Below are 21370 nucleotides of genomic sequence, written 5' to 3'. Positions count from 1 at the left end.
TTTGGACTGGTATAATAGGTAATACTTTTTTGATAAACTTTCACAATTTTTGGCCAAGCCTTTTGTTTGTCAAAACTTTTCTCCTAAAATCTTGAAAACTAAAATTAGGTTCCAAAGGTTTGAGAAAATGCGTTAAATCCAAAAGATTTGAAGAAGTTTTTGCAGTAGCAGTTCTTAAATTTCTTTTAAAAATATTAACGGTAAAGAGGTGAATAAAATATATTAAATATTTGTAATAAATGCATTTTCTGATAGGAAAACTCTACTTTAATATTCAACAATTTATTTTGATACTTGGCTATTCAGAAGAGCACCACAGTTTTTATTTGTTGACGAATGGACTATCTTAACAGAATATGTTCATCTTTTAAAGCCCATTGAAGTAATAACCACCGAGTTTTCTAGTGAAAGATATCCCACGATGTCTTTAATTATACCGTTAATAAGAGGACTGCAACATTTCATCAAATCCAGGATTTTAACAAGTGAATGGGGAAAAAACTTACAAAATTGTATATTAGATGTCATCAATAAAAGACTGGCAATTTTAGAAATGAACATGATAAGCGCGAAATCCACATTTTTATTTCCTAGATTTAAAAAGCAGGATTTGGTATTGCAAATAATGCTGAGGTGATACCAAAAGTTATCACAAAAGGGGTATCTTCCATTCTAACTTCAAAAAATATAAATATAGCTCCACAATTCTAAATTCAAGACACAACTATTGATCAAGAATTTATTGATATCTAGAGATATTTTGATAAAAAAAATGGCTAGAATGAAAGAAGTAATTACTCCAAATACTGCAGCAACTTTACAGATCAAGCAGTATTTGGAAATGCCATTTATTGGGCGTTTAGAAAACCCATTGGATTTTTGGCAAGCCCATCAAATGACACTACCTGAATTATATCAGTAAAATATTCTTCTATACATTATATATATATATATATATATATATATATATATTATATATATATTTTCTGTGCAAATAATTAACGATCGTAGAAATCGCCTCACTGGAGAAAAGTTGAACATGACAATATTCCTGAACAAAAATTCAACGTTGAAAAATAAATAAAACTTTTATTTAAAAAGGGTCTGGTAGTTATTGTACGATAATTTTTAGGTTCGCCATGGATTTTTAAAGTAAGAGACAGATGTATATATTACATCTGTCTCGCTTATACTACTGTTGGAAAATATAAATACATTCCAAGAATTCCTACATCTTGGTCTGACATCACGAATGGAAAAAGTACATTCGAACCGTGCATTTGACTGAAAATAGTAATTACTATTTTCATTCGCTATTTTTTTGACTATCGACTGTTTCGACTTTTTTTTCGACTGTCGACTTTTTTCAGTCGATAGTTCCCAACGCTAGTAGAGAGTATTGAAGGGAATTTCCCATGAATTAATTGTGAGAACGTTTAGCTCTCTTTTTATACTACAGGGCGTGACAGTCACCATTATGAACCCGGAGAAATTTAAAATATATTAATAATAGGGGAAAGATAAAAATATCATAAAAGTAAAATCTTTAATATTTGAAGTAAATAACTGGGAAATACATGAAACATTTTAGAATTTTTATATATTAGAAATATGAAAAATGTTTATGACAATAGTAATAAAATTTTAAATGGGAATATATCCAATTTTCAATTTTTAGAGACATTAAATATATTAGTATTCAATAAGTTCGCTTTCATTGAACAGGAATGAAAAATGGCGTATCTCTATAATAAAAATTCATATGAATGTAAGTGTAATAATACTTTTTGGTGATCTCCTAGATACTATCAAATACAAAATGGACATAATATAAAAACTATCAAATATTATAATTTTTTTTTTCAGCAAATATGAAAAATTTTGCATTATCATAATCTTTAAATGTTTTGTTTAAGACCATTTATTTTTTAATATTTTTTTTGATATATAGGGTGGGGCAAAAGTCCAGTTACCATTTTGATTGCGCGCCATTTTGGTTATGTGACGTTTAGTTCAGTTTCACTTTAACCATTGTGTTGTGTAGACGTCCAAATTTTATTATGGATAAATATACGCCACAAGAATGAGTAGAATTAGTGACAATGTTTATTGAATTATTATTGATATTATTATTAATTAATTATTGATTATATTATTAATTATTGCATTCCATTATTGCCATGCAGCGGAAATTGCGTCAATGGTAGCGGATCAAAAAGCAGAAGCATTTGCTGAATATCTAGAAAAAACTTTCTGTTCAAACCAAACGAAACTAATATTAAACATAATTTGCCTGACATAGAAGCTGAAAATTTTTTGATGAATGAATTTTCATAGTCACATCGAAAGAGTTAACCAAAGTTATTAGAACTGACATTAACCCCAGGAAATCAACAGGCTGGGATTTAATAACAGGAGAATTACTGCAAAAACTACCAAGAAAGGGAATTATAAAACTCACCAACTTGATCAATATAGCATTTAGATTAAAACATGTCCTAGACATTTGGAAGATGGCGGAAATTATAATGATCTCAAAACCTGGGGAGTCACCAAACGAAATAAAATCCTATAGACCTATATCACTGCTGCCAGTAATATCTAAGGTTTTTGAAAAACTCCTGATGAAAAGATTAAAACTGATCATAGAGAGAAAAAAACCTAATACCAACACAAGTTTGGGTTTATTAGCAAGCACTCAACAAATGACCAGGTCCACAGAATAATATATGTTATTGAAAAAGTATACGAAAGTAAATAAGTTTCCTCAGCTATACTCTTAGATGTAGCATAAGTCTTCGATAAGGTGTGGCATGAAGGCCTTGTTCCTAAACTACAGAAAATGCTACCAAAACAACACACCAAACTATTAAAATCATACGTTTCAACCAGAATGTTTAGAGTCAAACAAGAAGGAAGTGTACTGGGACCAATGCTTTATCTACTCTACACTTGTGATATATCACAAACAGAAAATATTACGATGGCTACATTTGCTGATGATACTGCGATTATAGCTGTCGGAGACAATAGTGAAGAAGCCCCACAAAAATTACAACAGACAGGTGACATTATAAATAATTGGACACAAGCTTGTAAAATAAGAATTAATGAAAGTAAATCTGTACATGTGCAGTTCACCTATAAACAGACCGTACAAGCACCAATAACATTAAATAATACTATCATTCCATATAGTAACAACCCTAAATATTTCGGAATGAATCTCGATGCAAAACTTCGCTGGAAGGAACATATAAAGAAGAAAGGAAAAGAACTGGAATTGAAATATAGGAAAATGTACTAGCTAATTGGAAGAAAATCACAATTATCAGTACATAATAAATTGCTATTATATAAGCTAATACTGAAACCTATATGAACATACGGAGTTCAATTATGGGTATGTTCTGTAAAGAGTAACGTACACATTTTTCAGAACAAAGTCCTGATAGGTATTGTGGGTGCATCCAAATACTATTGGGCTGATTACCTACATGGGGACCTTCAGATACCCACAGTCAGTCAAGAAATCAAGAGAATTGCAAAGGGGCATGAGGAAAGGCTCCATTCTCATACGAATATTGAAGTTTGCAACTTTTGGATCCCACCAGAACAGGACACATACTCAGAAGACTCAAACCATCTGATCTTCTGTAGTGTAGTGAGGTGCATATATTAAAAAATTCAGCAGTGACATGTATAAGCATTATTTCACTAGAGACTGAGATAGGGCCGATGGATCCTCCTAGTTATATACCTAGATTTACGTTATCATAAAGACACACAAAAATGGTAGCGGGACTTTTGCGCCACCCTATATATTTATTATAAGTATATGATTGTACATTATTCATATAAAAATATATATAAGTGTTTTATCCTTTACAATTATATGGACCTTCGTAATCCACCAAAACAAATAATTAATTATTCCTAAGTACAATATCTTGTTGTATAGAATACTTTATAGCCACCTTGTCTAAAATGCAAATTATGAACCTATTGGATATTATTATTTAATTAATTAAGTTTCTTCTAATATAGAGCAGGACACCTTGAGAAATAATGCATTTTATTTAAACAACTTTAACTTAGAACACAAGAAGAAATGCATTAAGAAAGCATTTAAACATTTTAGTGAATACTACGGAATACATGTAATTACCAAATTTTCCAGTATTTCTGCATTCTAATGAACGGAAATTTATTTATTTCAGCATTCTCTTTTGCTTTTAAAATGCTGGCCACTTAAGTATAAAATAAAAAACTGAAACTCCGTTTCACAAGGGCCCATTTAACATATCCTTCTATACTGTCTATATTTTGTGTTTATGTTATAATTAATAAATAATAATTGAAGGTTATGTTGCTGAATAATTCTTTTCATACATGATCAAACGGCTTTCAATGTTTCTAGGCTTCATTTTATACAATAACACCATCTTTTGTTAATTCTTTAAAATCAATTTATATGCCTAATTCAAGCAGGAAGGGTTTCGAACATTACGACAATGACATACCCATTGTTATGTCATTTCACAACTTTTCCAAAACGACTTTGGATCGATTATTGCTTTTCGAATATAAACCAGTGGATATCTTGTACTATATATAGAAAAGTGGATTATTTTTTATTAATATTTATAGAAACATAAAAAACAATTTAAAAAAATATATAATACAGTGCATTAATATAATGTTAATAGTGATAGATGCAAATTAACTTGTTGTAAATATATTCATTGAATATAGCTAATGGGCGATTAAGTATAGTTAAAAAAAATATATTTAAATATTAGTTAACAGTAATTTGTTGTACTAGCGCATTCGTCAATTTAACAGCATTTGTTTTCTGACGAGACATTTTTTTGTTCTAATTAATCTCTAATTCTGTTCAATAATTTTTATATTCTTATTTTTCGCTATTTTTATTCTTTATAGTTTGTAGAAAAGTTCATGCCAATATAATCTTTGTTACTGTTGATTCAATTCAATATTAGTTTTAAAAATTAACACGTACATTAAACAAACCTTTTAAAATCGTTTTTCTATGAAATTATTAATAAATAAATGCGAACTGAAGCTTAATTAAATATTGAACATGTTAATGAACGTCATTTATTAGGAAAATCTACATTTTTGCATTTATTTAGACAATAATTAGTTAATACAAACCTATTATATGTTCGTATGTTAATATTTTAAAATTCGCCATTATATACGTCAATGAAGGTTTGTCAAAATATGCAATATATGAATTGTTTATAAATGGATAGGTAAAATGGTAAAACATCCAATGTCAGAAATATAGAGATGAATAGAGAAATTGTCAAATTTACCTTTTTTTGTTAACCTGTCCTTTTTTACCAACTAGAATGTTTCTTGGTTATAACTTCTACTTAACGTGGACTTTGAACCACGGTCCTCGACATTAAACTTCTTTCTTTCTTTCTTTCTTGTCTTATGGACAATCGCAACTATAAACAATCTCAAACATAAAATTATAAACCATGCCCTAGCGGGATTCGAACCCGCGACTATCGCAGCATTAGGAGGACTATCCCATCGCCTTTATCATTGCACCAACCAAGCCAGCAAATTTAGCTTTTGATCCTTGATAGAGTAGGACTACTGACTGGGTAAGACCGGATGTCTTCTGGGATGGTATCTAAGTTGGTTACTCGCCAGTCGGTAAGCTTAATGCCGAGGATCATGGTTCGGAGTCCACGTTAAACTGTAGGTTCAGTCCAGGTAAGCCCTGGTTGGTAAAAAGGGGACTTTTTATATTCTCTTCCATACCTACTATCTTTCGAAAGTTCTTGCAGCTTGGCGAGGTTGCTTATTACTTTAGCGGTAGATGCCACTTTTTTTTCCTGTATTTTTGATTACAAATAGTTGAACTTCTGTCCTTACTCTGGTTCCCGTTAAGATATACAATAGCAGGCGATTCGGCAGTTGTCAGTCAATACTTTGGTTTTTTGTTTATTAGTTCTCAAGCCATATGGATCTTCAGTGCGAATTATATTATGAAGAATGAAGAAGCCTCAGTGTCTGTATCGGCGAATATAGCATTATCACCAGCGAATATAAAAGGAGTTTGTAGCATCATATTAAACGCCATGTCTATTTTCATAAAAACTTTTCGCACTATTGTATCCAATGTTATGAGGAAAAACAAAGGAGAGACATCTTCTAGGTAACAATGGTTCGGACCTCACATAGATTTGGCGAATCATTTTGAACTGTCACATAGCTGACGGAACCATCCTAAGACGTCTGAAGATGTTTAATTTTTAATAACATGTTGAGCTTTCAAAGCTCTCCAAAAATGAGTGCCATTGTGGGTAGTCTAAAGCAGAGCGAAAATCAATAAAAACGACAATCCATGCTAGCGTAGCGATAAAATCTTATCGACACAACCTCGATTGAATCTAAATTCCGCTTGCTCTTCCCGGCTTGTACCTCAATAGTTCTTAGACTGTTTGCTCTTCATATCCTCTTTTCAGTAGGATACAATTTTTAGTGGAGTTTGACATAGCTTCTTTCTGAAACGAAAAATAGGTCTTCAGGTCTGGGGTATTCTCAATCTGTCTGCTTGGTGCCAATAGGAATGTTTAGATCTAAATCCAAACTTCTTGTTTGGCAGAATGTTTTGATCTTTGAAAGACGGTGGAAAGGGATGAAGAATGGCTCTTTCAGCAATTTCCTAAGGGACTAAGCAAACTAATTGGCACATGCCTCCTATGACTCCTAAATCATCCCCTATGACTACATAGTCATAGGGAATGATTTAGCTCCTTTTTAGGGATTTTAGTGATGTGAGTGTAGTGATTTTAGGTATGCTTCCAAGAAGCTGGTAAGTACTATAATATTAAGATGGCGTTGATTATATTGGATAACTCTGCTAGTTTTTTGTTTTATGCTCTGCTAGTTATAAGTCTTTTTGGATTAATATGCATAAAGAAGAATAATAAACTTGTATATTCTAACACAAAGTCTATCCTCTCCTACTATATTTAAACAGAGGTCAACGAAAAAAAACAAGTATTTGTATAGAATATAATTTATTATAAAATTATTGGTTCTATAAGTAAATAAAAATATTGAGCAGTTCATTTAAGTTACCAATACAATAAGAATATCGTGATGTAGAGGTCCTACCTATGTTTTTTCCAAAACAATATGTACAACAATATGTATAATCTAATTTTCTGGTATCAACACTATCGAAATATTCTGATAATTTTTCGTGATACGAAAAAATTAAATCCTTAAATGCATGTTTGAGTTAATATAATAAGTCAAATATACAAATCGATAATATAGATAACATCCTACTACCAAAATTTACCCTTTGTAAAACTAATATATTGCACAAACTAACTTTTTAGCATAAAACATAAACTCACTAAAAGAGTATTTATACAATATATGACCAGAAGCACTATGTAAAGACAAATCCATCTTTCCACGAACCTTCTTGAAGGCCACTGTGTAAAAATTGATAACACCATATTGAAAATATAGTAGTCTTTGGGGCTAGCCACTATTTTTTAAACTTTTACTATATAAAACACGTTCATTTTAACTTAACACGATCTAGAAACGCTCTGTTCCTGAGTTTGTTGTCGGAATTGGTAGTGTAGCCGTTATATATCTTGTCTGAATCCATGTCTTCGTACAGGGCTGTTTGTGATATGAAGCAGATGCCTGTTTTGGAACTTTGGGTCTTCTTCGTTGTCGATGTAGTTTCAACATTTCCATTTGACTGAAACAAGTTATATATTATATTAATCATAATACACAAGAAGTATATAAATATAAAATATAAATAAATATAAATATTAAAAAATAAAAAGGCTGTAATATTAATTAGGTTGATAGACAATGTAAGCCCTTAGTTTTTTAAATCTATTTATTTATTTAGTCGCCTCAACTTATATATCTTATATATTATAAATTATTTGGTGACGACAACGAGTCTTGGGTTAACAGTTACATTATGCTAAAATATCAGGTCAGTTGAAAAGTTCCCTGCCTGACACATAGATGGCGCTACTAGAATTAAATCCATATGTTTTTTTAGTTAGCTTTAACTCTCAAAATATGCGTGTATAAATTTAACAGCTGTCGGATCATTAGTTTTATAGCATTTTGAGTGAAGCAAGCAAGCTTTTCTTATTATGAAAAAAATGGATAAAAAGAAATTTCGCATGTTGATAAAATATTGCTTTTTGAAATTGCTATTGAATATAGCCGATATTATTTATCATAACGCAAAAAAAAATATGAAGACCACATAAACCTTTTATGAAAATAAAACTTACTTATCATTTTTTTTTGAGCAAAGTTATAGGCAATCAAAACGGTAGCAAGGTGTCCAACAGAACAATAGTAATAAATTATATTGTAAACTAAGATTGCATTAAGCCTATCTATGTAATATGTAATTCATTTTAAAAAAATTGCATGATTATTGATGAAAAGTGGATTACGTATGGCAATACTGTGCAAAAAGTTGGGGATGAAGCCAAGTGAAGCTTCATGAACGGTTACAAAACCCATACTGACGCCAAGGAAGATGATACTAAGCTTTTGGTGGGATCGTCAAGGAATTCTTCATCATAAGCTTCTTAAATATGTCTAATTAAAAATTAAATATAATTATTTACTGTCAACAACTAGTGCGGCCGAAGTAGAGGTTAAAAGGATCGATCAGAATTGATCAGTAGAAAAGGCGATATTTTCATGAGATCAATAGACATGACAACATTGTCTTGGCATTGGTAAAATTTGATAGAGATGCTGATTCCTCGCACGTTCTGATACATTCACCGTGTAGACTGAACCTTACCCCTTCCATCATATCATTTATTATCATTTATGCAAAACTCTGTTAATGAAGCCATAATATACTTTATACCTGAATAGGCTTTAAATGTGTGAAAAATCGTATATAACCTGTTTTTCGTTGAAGTCGTTCTTAATAATCTTTTAAATTATTATAATAATTCATATTAATTTTTTCTAAAATATGTACTACATGTTTATTTAGATTAAAAGTTCAGGTGACTGATGATTTCGATAACTTTGGATTAGATCGATTTCAATATGACGATGAAGGCCTGACAAATGAGTCATGTGTTCAACATCCTATAGCTTTTTATAATGCGCAAAAAGGTGGACAATTAATTAAAGAAAATAAGAAAATACGCAAAATTATTTGACCAATAATAAAAATAACTGTGTTTTCTATTTACTTCAAATTTGACTTAAATTTCCCCACACCCTATATAATAGGATTGTAATTGGAATTCTATATAAGGGGATGCATAATATTTCATTCAAGGTAGTTCTTTTTTGGCATTTTGGCTGATTTAATTGTAAACTTGGCCTATTTGACGTAAGTAATATGAATTAATATAGTGAGCTATAGACTAACTAATATGGATTAATAATGGCAAAGGTTATCTACTATCTCATGCATCTTCGGCAACGCCATCTTTCAAATCATATGGCGCATAAAGTAAAGACGCTTTCACAAGATCGTAAATGGACGTTCCAAGGATTTATTCTTTATTGGTAATCATGATTCTTATTAAATATTTTTGGATTTTTGTTTATAACAGAACTATTGAGATATTTCTTGCTTCTCCAATGTATCTTCTCAGTAAAGTGAATAAATTAATATTGGATTTAGGTAAAAATATGTGTCGTATAATTTTTGATTGATCAAATCAAATGACGCTACCTGTATATTTGGAATGTTCTATAGACTGTTACCTTTCAAATGCTCTATAGTGTGGTTCAATTGACTCAGTGTTACTAGAGATATACTACTATCAACCATTTATAAGGGAAAATATAATTTACTATACGAACCTATTTTATTGTTGTTATTACTAAGTGCTAAAATGTATAAAACATTTAACAGATGACACGAACCATTATATCAATTATATCATTATTTCATTTAATAATTTTTAAATGAATTATAACTTTTATACCACAAAAAAAGTACCGATTAAATTATGCCAGTAAAAACATTAAATATATAATAAGTGATATAAAAAAATACACGTTCTAAAATACCGTGAGCATAAATAAATTACATATCTGTCCACGATTTATGATATCAGATCATAATAATACCTTTTAGTTGCGATGGTGGCGCATCTATATATTATTACTTACCTCTACCTTAACTTTTTTGTCTTTCGACTTCATGTAATTCTCCTTGTAGAAGTTCGAGAACAAGAAGTAGAACATCACGGCGTGCATACCGATCCACCATACGAACGCTTTGGGGTAGTCGCAGTTAATGAACAATAGTTGGAAGGCATGCAGCATAACTAGAACGAATTGGACCTGAAAAGTTCGATAACTGTTAGTAAGCTTATAGCACGTTAATTTACTTAGTACTATGCTAATTTTTTACCGATATTGTAGAAAAATTCTGTAGCATCGAGATTCCATGATTTTTAGTAGACCTATTACCGCTTCAAACTTGAAGCCTTTTGAAATAAGAATTATGATAGCCAAAAAGAAACCGTCCTCATATGAAGCAGGTGAAAACAGTGAGTAATTTTTTCCGTATTAACATAATTTAATACAATTATTTAATACATTTAATACAACTATTTATTTTATTACATATATAGCTAAAAGCTATGAGATATGGTCTTTGAGGCATGTAGAACATTTCATCGTACACTGTTAGGCAATATAGGATTTAAATAGTATAATACCACGAAGCCACGAAGAGGTCCAATGGAAATTCTAGACATTGCTTTTAAAATAATTCAGTTTTTAAAAGCATGTAATAAAATCAAGGAAGACGTATTATTTCAATTTGTGTATTTAGATGAGAAATGGATATTTCAGAATGGGACATTGGGTAACCCGTGGTAAGATGATAATAAAAATAGTGATGAGACAACAAAATTTGATGGAAAATAATAAATGTTGGAATAACAATTGATTAGACTTTATTAGTCATAACATTTATTAATAATTCATCGCAGATATATTGAAGAATAATGTTTCAAGTTTTCACAAAACAAGCTAGAGAGAGTTTGAGAACATCTTCGGTTTGGGTAAACTAGATCAAACACATTGAACAAGTAACTGACAAATGATGGAATTGTGAAGAAATGTTTGTTGTTGGTGTTGAAAATAAATTAATAGCTTAGTTATTCACTTGAATGAAACTTTTCGAATGTGGGATTATGATTCAATGTTGACAATTTCCAACACAGAGTGATGAGAATGGAAACAAGTAAAGGTGAGTATATACTTAATATATGAACTGTTGGAAGTTGTATTGTCGAGTGTGAACGGTTTATGTGTATAGATGTGTGTAATTGTTCAGAATTATATATGAGCATTAGGTTATAATATATGAGGAGAGTATGAATACTAACTGTTTTGTACAAATGGTAAATTCATTAGGGAGAATTCAGTGATTAATTTTATCAAGAATGGTGTACACCGGCAGTAACAGAAGAAACAAAAAAATATAGTGATATCAAAATGACTTGACACACGGAGGAAACACACCATTGAAAGAAACAATAACTAAACGTAAAAGGTAAATCTGTAAATAATGAAAGTAAAATTTACTACTTGGACATACAATTGTTAATTAGGTGGATTAGGCATCCAGAGGATACCACTACATAAAACGTCCCTAGAACTTTAACCTCTAAACATTTTTGTTTCATTATTTGTTGTGTTCTACTTGTATCGACTATGTAAAATTAACATTTTGGCGGCCCTGTTTTATATATATACTAGCGACCCGCCCCGGCTTCGCACGGGTGCAATGCTGATACTAAATTAAATACACTACAGAAAAAATATGAACGTTGTATATAAAAACATAGCGGCCCGCTCCGACTTTGCACGGGCATAAAATATATATGCCTATGTCACTCAATGAAAACATGATTAAAATCGATCCAGTATTTTTGGTTCATTCATTACTGCCCTTGGCCTGCACGCATTAAATTTGGAGTAAAACAATTCCTCTTCCCCTATACTTACTATGAAGATTTCCTGCTATCTTTGGAATATCTAAATTCATACAATTTTTATTACATTACACATTTTTAAACGCAAATTTTAAATTTGTAATATCTCCGAAAATATTTGTTTAATTTACATGCTGTAAGGAACCATATTGATCTATATTAATTGCACACTGTATTTAAGGTACTTAATTCGATAAGGATTAATGCCGTATTGCTTAAAATAGCTTCGTAAATAAGCCATTTTCTCACGTAAAAAGTAAACAATAAAAATGGTTAATGTGGGTTATCCCTAAAAGATAAACATATACCATCGCGGACTTTTTTGTAGACCTTTTTATGGTGTACAATACTGTAGTACATTAATTTGATCTAACTCGTAGGGTTAGGCAGCGTTTTTGCTAATTGCTAAATAAGCCTAAAAATAGGTTAATTTACGACATCACGTTAGAAACCTCTAAAATTAGCAATGTTGCCTTAGTATATTATGCATGTATTATACATATAAACCTTCCTCTTGAATCACTCTATCTATTGAAAAAAACCGCATCAAAATCCGTTGCGTAGTTTTAAAGATTTAAGCGCACATAGGGATATAGGGACAGAAAAGGCGACTTTGTTTTATACTATGTAGTGATATATGCATCTGTATATAAATCTTGAATAATTTTTTTTCACAACTCGGTCGAAAGTACGTACTTTCATCACTAGTAACAGGGAAGAAAGTTAAACATTTATTCCCTGTAAGAAATACACCCGTGCTCTTTATAACGGCGGGAGGAAAGAATTTCTTATGCGTGTTTATACTAGTAACTATTTATTCTGTCGGTTCGCTACAACAAATTGTTTACCACTGTCATTAACGTTGCTACCTCTAACATTAAAAATAATGATCAATGTTGTTTTGTCGTCACTCGATTCAATAATCCAGAAAAAATGAACAATACTTTATCATCTAATGAATCTACGGACGAGGAAGATGTTATACGAAATGTTGATGCAGAAGCGCGATTGATAACAATTACTGATACGTTGCCGAAGAAGTCTATCGATGTCGGGGGCAAGCATCAAAAACATGCTCATCAAAATTTAAAGTTAAATTAATAAAGTACTTTTGACGGGCTATGAAAAAAAAATCACGTACACCACACGGGCCAAAAGTTGAAATCTTGGTCTTGCTCGTCATTATGCCGAAAATTCAACTTTCGGCCCTTGTGGTGTAATATACTATTTGCTGGATGAAAAGTATTTGTAGATGGGGAAACCAGTGACATGAGCATGAGACAATCAGAATTCCCAGGGAGATATATCGGGCCATTAAGATGGATATTGAAACAATTCATACTTTGGGCTTTTTCAACTGCAAAAGCAACAATAATTTGAGACCATTGTTTTCTATAAACATTAGTTTGTGTTATTCTTTAATTGTCTCTGAGCCACCTTGTATTATATGGAAGATGTTTTATAAATATTAGTGCCATCTACCGACCAGACCGGGAACTTTTTATTCATCTTTTGAATATGATTTAGAGGAAATCAGAAAATACCTGATGCCTATTTATTAACGAGGATTAAAATTATCCAGTTAATGTGATGGCGATGAAAAGCAAAAAGCGTATTTAAAATCACTAATTATTTCGTTTCCATATTAATTAAGAGGTAAATGGCTGGACTGCTAATATATGTTTAAAGTCGTTTGGGCTTCTCAGTGCTTAATGAAAATATTTTATGCAATATCATAAATGGAATCATTATGAAATACCAATGTTTATACAGAAATAAATATAGTTTAACATGGAAATTGGTTTAATTTCAATTCGTTTAGCATAAATATATGGAAATCATTTGGAAATACTATAATATAAAAATTTTTACGCTTAAGACGTTCGTTGCCAATAACGCTCTAACGCGTAATCTATATCTTTCATGGGACATACAGTTATGTCGGCATTATATGAAGACTATCGACGAGTCATTTATGTGCTTGGATCCGATTTTTCCTTTTTGATTCAAATGTATTTTAGAATTGCATATGGCGGGAAAATTATTGATATCCCTCTCGCTCTAAAAGTGGGAAAATAATATGAAACGTGCCTTAACTTTATAATAAATATTCAGGCAAACGTATTCCAATTTACGCCATTTTTGTATGAAGTGCATGTCCTGGATATCCTGGTTACTGTTTAGACTTGCCAGCCGACTGTTGCGTTTTCCCACGCTTTGAAGCGGGTTCATCGTGTGCAGTCCACTCGGATGACCTTCGATTGGACTTCGGAGTAAAGTGATGGAACCATGTTTCATCCATTGTCACATATCTACGCTCGGTCTTGTATCTCAATCGAGTATCTCGATTTTTAGAGTGTCTGCTATTTAATTCAATTTTAATTTACAGTCATTCAAAATCATTTTGTGGATTTTTTTAATGTTTTCGTCGGTAACAACCTCTTTTGGGCGTCCACTGCATTCATCGTCTTCGGTGCTCATTTCACCACGTCTAAACTTAGCATACCAATCCTTGATGGTTGATTTTCCTGGGGCAGTGTCCCAGAACTCGGCATCAAGCCAAGTTTTTGCTTCAACTCTATTTTTTCCCCTCAAAAAGCAATATTTTATCAACATGCGAAATTTCTTTTTATACATTTTTTTCACAATAACAAAAGTTGGTTCATTCAAAAGCTGTCAAATTTATATACGCATATTTTGAGGGTTAGGGCTAACTAAAGAACATATGGATTTAATTCTAGTAGCACCATCTATGTGTCAAGCCGGGGACCTTTCAATTGACCTGTTATATTTAGCTTTGCTACTTATATTCCTCGTATAGAGAGATAGTAACCAATACACTCATCTTGAAAATTTTTTCTCCTATATTATTGATACCAAATACTTGAGATTCAACACTTGTTTTAACTAGATTTCGTTTAGATTTATAATAGCGCTAATAGCTTTGATATTCTCTTTATTAATTATGAGTCCATATGATTCCACGTTGCGAACTATATCATGAAGAATTCTTAGAAGATAAATGGTGGCGAATTGCATACATTTTGAGAAATAAACACCTGCGTATATTTTAACACAACCTTGGATTTCAAATGAATCGATGATGTACTTTTCGAATTTTTGGATTTTGCACCTGCGAATATTTTTATTTAGATAGATATTGATGCTGAATATTATTAAATATTTTTAAAATCAATCAATGTGTAAATATGTGGTAATATGCGTTACATAATATTTTAACATTTATCTGCGATCTTACTATATTTGCTTAATATTACAAAATCAATTTAAACAAAATGGTTTGTTGTTCCCATTTTAAAATATCCACTGTCAAGGCAATACAACACTTGTTTTTTGTAAGAAATTTTTACAAACATATTTTCACATGTATACTGGCAAGAGGTTATTGATAGTTATAGTAATATTTTATAATATATACGGAGCGTTACATTAACATTTTTTATCAATAAATATTTTTAATTTGTATAATTTTAACATCTTCTAATTTATTTGTTAAACCGTTAGTATGTTTTAATTAAAATATGGATTATATATATTTTTTGAAATAATCTTTCGTTTTAGGTAATTTTTTTTATATTGATGTTAATAGTGCTCAAAAAAGAGTCGGTTTATTCTTAGACAACGTAGGAAGAAAACCTTTGAACTTCTCTTTGAGATTGATTAAAAAAATAATATTATCGAATATTGCTGTCAGAAAGCAATGGGATTACATTCAATGTCAAACAAAATGGGATTAGTTATGTTTGACGAAAAACTATGAAAATTATTGCAGTGTTCTGGAGGATAGAGTTTTGGTACACATACATTTTATGTCATACTTGTATTCTTTACAGATGTTTTAATAAGCTAAGTAGAAATTAACAAGTATTTTCTGATTCTTTGTTTGATCATCCTCTCAAAATCATTATTATTACCCAAATTTCAGTTTAGTTTAAGAGAAAACCCAAAGTTTTCCTTACTCTAAATTTCAATAGTCTACGGCTGCAAAAATATATTCAAATTCTATTCAAATTCCAGTAGACTATGTTATCTCTTTGGTGGTCACGCATGTTGTTCTAACACCAAGGAATTCGAATCTAACGTCAACCTTTCTTGATGTCTTCTTTTCATGATAAATAATTTAATTACGGTTAGCTAATTAAATGTATTTTAAAGAAAATAGCCTTACGTTATCGCCGGAATCCTACCGACTGTGCAACTTTCAGTAGTAATTCATAAATGCAAACTTGGTATATTAAATTTTTCACTGTTGACTCACGTAAAGTGCAATTATCGAGCTTCTTTTGTTATACAGTAATACTGAGCGATGTATTGATATTTTAGAGAATTTTATCAACAATTGGCTGGTCAGCATGAGGATCATCTTTAAGATAGAAATTTCAGAAAAAAAAAGAGCAAATAACTCAGATGGTGAGATTGACTAAACCACTCGTCTGTATAGAAACCGCATAATTTCGATGAATCTACAGTGATTTATACGCTCTTTTGGTAAGTAAAAAAAGCAATATAACGATGAAATTACCTACTAGAATGCCCATTTTTTTCTGAGTAAATGAATGATTTTTTATATTCAGAAATTTAATAAATGTTTCAAATGTCCAACTTGCTAATGAACTTGAAGTTCATTTATTAGAAAATTCGACAGATTTATCAGGCTATGTTAATCCGTTAAAAGAAATGGTTTCTGCATAAATAATTTTGTAACTAACATTCATATAGTTTCCGAATCAAACCTTCTTACTGCACGACCAAATATTACAGAATATTTCCTAATAATCCTTCAGTATATTTCTAGGATCTAAATCTAGGATATAATCGAAATGGAGCTAAAGATTTCTATTAATAATAAAGGTCATAACTGATGTCGGTCATCTCAGTATGAATCCTCAGTCAAGGTTATTTATTTTCACACTATTTAGATCGATGAAGACATCGGCTTGAAAATAACTTTTAGCCTAATAAAGGCCATAACATTCTAATTATGGGGCTTTCAAATTTAAACCGATTGGCAAATATGAGATTATTCAATATGTTTTATCCGTATTACTTTAATTTGTTTTTTAACGGTACTAATGTTTGTTGAACAGGCGTGAGGCTTGGCATAAATCTGTCACTGTATTTTTTGCAATGGAACTCACTAATGAAGAAATTCATATTTTTGAAAGGTATATCACCAAAGTTCATGAAAGAATATTAAAGTAAACCAATATATTTAGTTTTAAACACGGTTGTACAAGTATTGATGTGCATTAAATGCAACAATAAGTTTGTTTCCTTCCTTTTCCTTCCTTTTCCCATGACATATTGATTAACATCTTTAAATGTATATATATATATATATATATATATATATATATATATATACATGTATCATATTATAATTATTAATTAAATAACTCATTTTTCGGTATTAATTTACTTAAAGGAAAGAGAAAATAAACTGTATTCAATTTACAATTAAATAAAATAACTGCGTAATTTATTGAGTAAATATTCTAATACTAAAACGAGAAAAATAAAATATTTTTATTCAGTTATCATAACGATTATTATGTACATATTTTATTTTAAAATGTTTTTTTTTGTTCAAAATCCAAGTTTGATTATTTTTTAATTTTTACTGAATTCATAATCGGTTCATTTTTTTTGTTAACAATATTTTAATTAGTACTCGTCTTGATTATGTGGTGATAAATACAGATCAGTAGTAATAAATTAATTTGTAAATTAAGATTGTACTAAGCACCTATAATATAAGATATAATTAAAATTAATACTGATTAATCAACTTAGAAAAAGTTATACTAGTTGAGATACTTTTTGGCTTAAAACTGAGTCTTCATTTTATACCATTCAGCTTAATTTTTCTTTATATTCCCTGTTAGCTCGTGGTTGGAAGTTAACAAATATCCGGCCCAACAAAATTCCATTTCTTTCAGTTAATTTGGGATAATTCTATGGCAAATGATACATTTTTCTATTTAAATATTTAAAACAGTCGCCATATTTGGGCACAGCCTTTATATAATGTTTTATTAAGCCTAAACTTATATATAAACTGGTAGAAAAATCTTTACTAAAGAGTTTTTTGTATATTTTAGAGTCTCCTTTTACCAATGAGGGCTTATTTAGACTAGACCTACAGTCTAACGTGGGCTCCGAACCACGGTCCTCGGCATTAAGCCTACCGACCAGCGAGTGACCATCCGGTCTTACCCAGCCTGGTTACTGGCGTAACTGGGATCATTTTCCTTGTCGGATTTTGCACTTTTGCCTATGGACAGCCACAAATGTTAAACAATCACAACAACATAAATTTATGACCACGCCCCAGCAGAATTCGAACAGTAGGAGGGCTGTCCTGTCGCCTTTACCAATGCGCCAACCAAGCCGGCTAAATCCCTTTTGTCGAACAATGGTGCACAGCATGGTGACAACTTTTCTTCACGACAGTCTCCACTCCTGAGCTGGGTAACTAATATGGGGTAAGTTTTTCTTTGAATGTACCGAATGCAATTGGCTAGGGAACATAAGTACATCTAATGTGTAATATATATAAAACTAGTTTTTGATATCACTGCATAGTATAAAACAAAGTCGCCTTTTCTGTCCCTATATCCCTATGTGCGCTTAAATCTTTAAAACTACGCAACGGATTTTGATGCGGTTTTTTTCAATAGATAGAGTGATTCAAGAGGAAGGTTTATATGTATAATACATGCATAATATACTAAGGCAACATTGCTAATTTTAGAGGTTTCTAACATGATGTCGTAAATTAACCTATTTTTAGGCTTATTTAGCAATTAGCAAAAACGCTGCCTAACCCTACGAGTTAGATCAAATTAATGTACTACAGTATTGTACACCATAAAAAGGTCTACAAAAAAGTCCGCGATGGTATATGTTTATCTTTTAGGGATAACCCACATTAACCATTTTTATTGTTTACTTTTTACGTGAGAAAATGGCTTATTTACGAAGCTATTTTAAGCAATACGGCATTAATCCTTATCGAATTAAGTACCTTAAATACAGTGTGCAATTAATATAGATCAATATGGTTCCTTACAGCATGTAAATTAAACAAATATTTTCGGAGATATTACAAATTTAAAATTTGCGTTTAAAAATGTGTAATGTAATAAAAATTGTATGAATTTAGATATTCCAAAGATAGCAGGAAATCTTCATAGTAAGTATAGGGGAAGAGGAATTGTTTTACTCCAAATTTAATGCGTGCAGGCCAAGGGCAGTAATGAATGAACCAAAAATACTGGATCGATTTTAATCATGTTTTCATTGAGTGACATAGGCATATATATTTTATGCCCGTGCAAAGTCGGAGCGGGCCGCTATGTTTTTATATACAACGTTCATATTTTTTCTGTAGTGTATTTAATTTAGTATCAGCATTGCACCCGTGCGAAGCCGGGGCGGGTCGCTAGTAGTAGCATAAAAATGGGAGAAATTTATGGATAATACGACATTTTATTATTATTTTTGGACTCAGTCTTATTGTTTTGTCTTTCATGACTTTTTCGATCAATAACATTTTAGTGATAGATCTCTCATGGTAAGTGAATGTTAAAATGTTACTTTGATTTCAATGTAATGAATACCATCGCTCGATACACAGAGATATATGGGGATTTGTTTATTATTGAAGCCCTATATATATTTTTTTTTTATTATTACTCTTCGTGAGTCCACAATCTGCCCTATTGGCAATAAGTATTTCTTCTGTTTATATTATATATACATGGCATGTAGAAAATCACTTCATTAAGCAATCTTCTGTATAAAATATTATCTTAATTAATTAGTCTTATTCTAATGCTTATTCTAAACTCTACATATGTCCAGTAATCAGATCAGATGGTGTTAAACGTTTTAGTCTACGCACTTCACTATCACGTCGCATATTTAGCTGATTAGCGAGTACATTGGGATGCACTGACACTCTTTCGAAGTACTTCACACAAACACGTTGGATTACACTCGTTATAGGTTCTAGAGGAATATCGCGTTGTATCACTTTATTTGAAATATAGTACGGAGCATCAACAATGGCACGCAACACCTTATTTTGGAACCGTTGAATGATGGATATATTGGATTTGCTAGCGGTACCCCATAGTTGAATTCCATATGTCCAAATGGGCTTGAGTATAGACTCATACAGCAATACCTTGTTATCTAATGATAACTTGGATTTGCGCCCAATGAGCCAATACATTTGATATAATTTTAGTCCTAGTTGTTTCCGTTTAGAGAGTATGTGCTTCTTCCAGGTTAGGCGTCGATCTAAATGCATACCAAGATATTTAACATGGTCTGCTTGGGGGAGTTGGCGATGATTGATATTTACTGGTGGACATGTTCTTCTACGCAGGGTAAACGTTATATGCGTGGATTTTGATTCATTGGCTTTAATGCGCCATGTCTTCAACCATAATTGGATTTGCTCCAGGTGGGTTTGTAGGTTTATTGATGCTGTGACTGGATCTTCATGGGATGCTAAGATTGCTGTATCGTCTGCATATGTTGCCACAGTAGTTATTTTTGTGGTGGGCAGATCAGCCGTATACAGAAGATACAGTACTGGACCCAGTACACTACCTTGCGGAACTCCTGAATATATGGGATTTAATTCGGTATGTTCATCGCCTTGATTTACAATAAAATGTCTGTCAGTGAGATACGATTTTAGTAGCTGATAGTCCGGATGAGGGAGAAGTTTCTTTAGTTTAACCTGCAAGCCCGTATGCCATACTTTGTCAAAAGCCTGAGATATGTCTAGGAAAGCAGCCGAACAATATCTTTTGGCATTTAGGTCAGCGTTTATTTGGTTTACAAGTCTATGCACTTGTTCTATAGTCCCATGCTTATTGCGAAAGCCAAACTGATGTTCTGGAATAATTTTTCTTTTTTCTATTATATAGTTTAGTTTTTTTATGTATAACTTCTCGAAAACTTTCGAGATTATTGGTAATAAACTTATAGGTCGGTAGGAGGTCACATCTTCTGGTATTTTTCCTGGTTTAAGTATCATTAATATTTTAGCTACTTTCCAGATACTAGGGAAGTAATTAATTCGTAGCATAGCATTAAATATATATGTTAATAGTTTTATAGCCTTTTCTGATAGTTCTTTTAAAATTTTGCCAGTAATTAAGTCATAACCAGGAGCTTTTTTAATATTAATCTCTCTCATTATTGTATGTTTAACTTTTTTGACCGTTAATTTCTCGTGCGGTAAATCCATTTGAAATGGCGAATCTAGAAAGCTAGTAATTTTATTTTCGTCATCT

General features: G+C 31.3%; 1 protein-coding gene across 2 annotated transcripts in view; it reads right to left on the bottom strand.

Moving 5' to 3' along the window:
* Positions 1-7050: 7050 nt before the first annotated feature.
* Positions 7051-21370, bottom strand: part of LOC143190903 (very long chain fatty acid elongase AAEL008004) — a 64959-nt gene continuing 50639 nt past the window's right edge. For both annotated transcript variants that reach the window (XM_076395494.1, XM_076395495.1), the window contains 2 exons: positions 10198-10371; positions 7051-7771 (listed from right to left, as the gene is read on the bottom strand). In XM_076395494.1, the coding sequence (XP_076251609.1) occupies positions 7583-7771; positions 10198-10371 (363 nt within the window). In that variant the 3' untranslated portion in view covers positions 7051-7582. The remainder of the gene's footprint in view (positions 7772-10197; positions 10372-21370) is intronic.

Source organism: Rhynchophorus ferrugineus, unplaced genomic scaffold (genome assembly GCF_030347505.1).
Source record: "Rhynchophorus ferrugineus isolate W39M unplaced genomic scaffold, kcgeb_rfMv2 rfM2, whole genome shotgun sequence".
Classification (NCBI taxonomy): domain Eukaryota; kingdom Metazoa; phylum Arthropoda; class Insecta; order Coleoptera; family Curculionidae; genus Rhynchophorus; species Rhynchophorus ferrugineus.
Note: the sequence above shows the minus strand (reverse complement) of the source record. Positions and strands in the feature narration are given on the sequence as shown.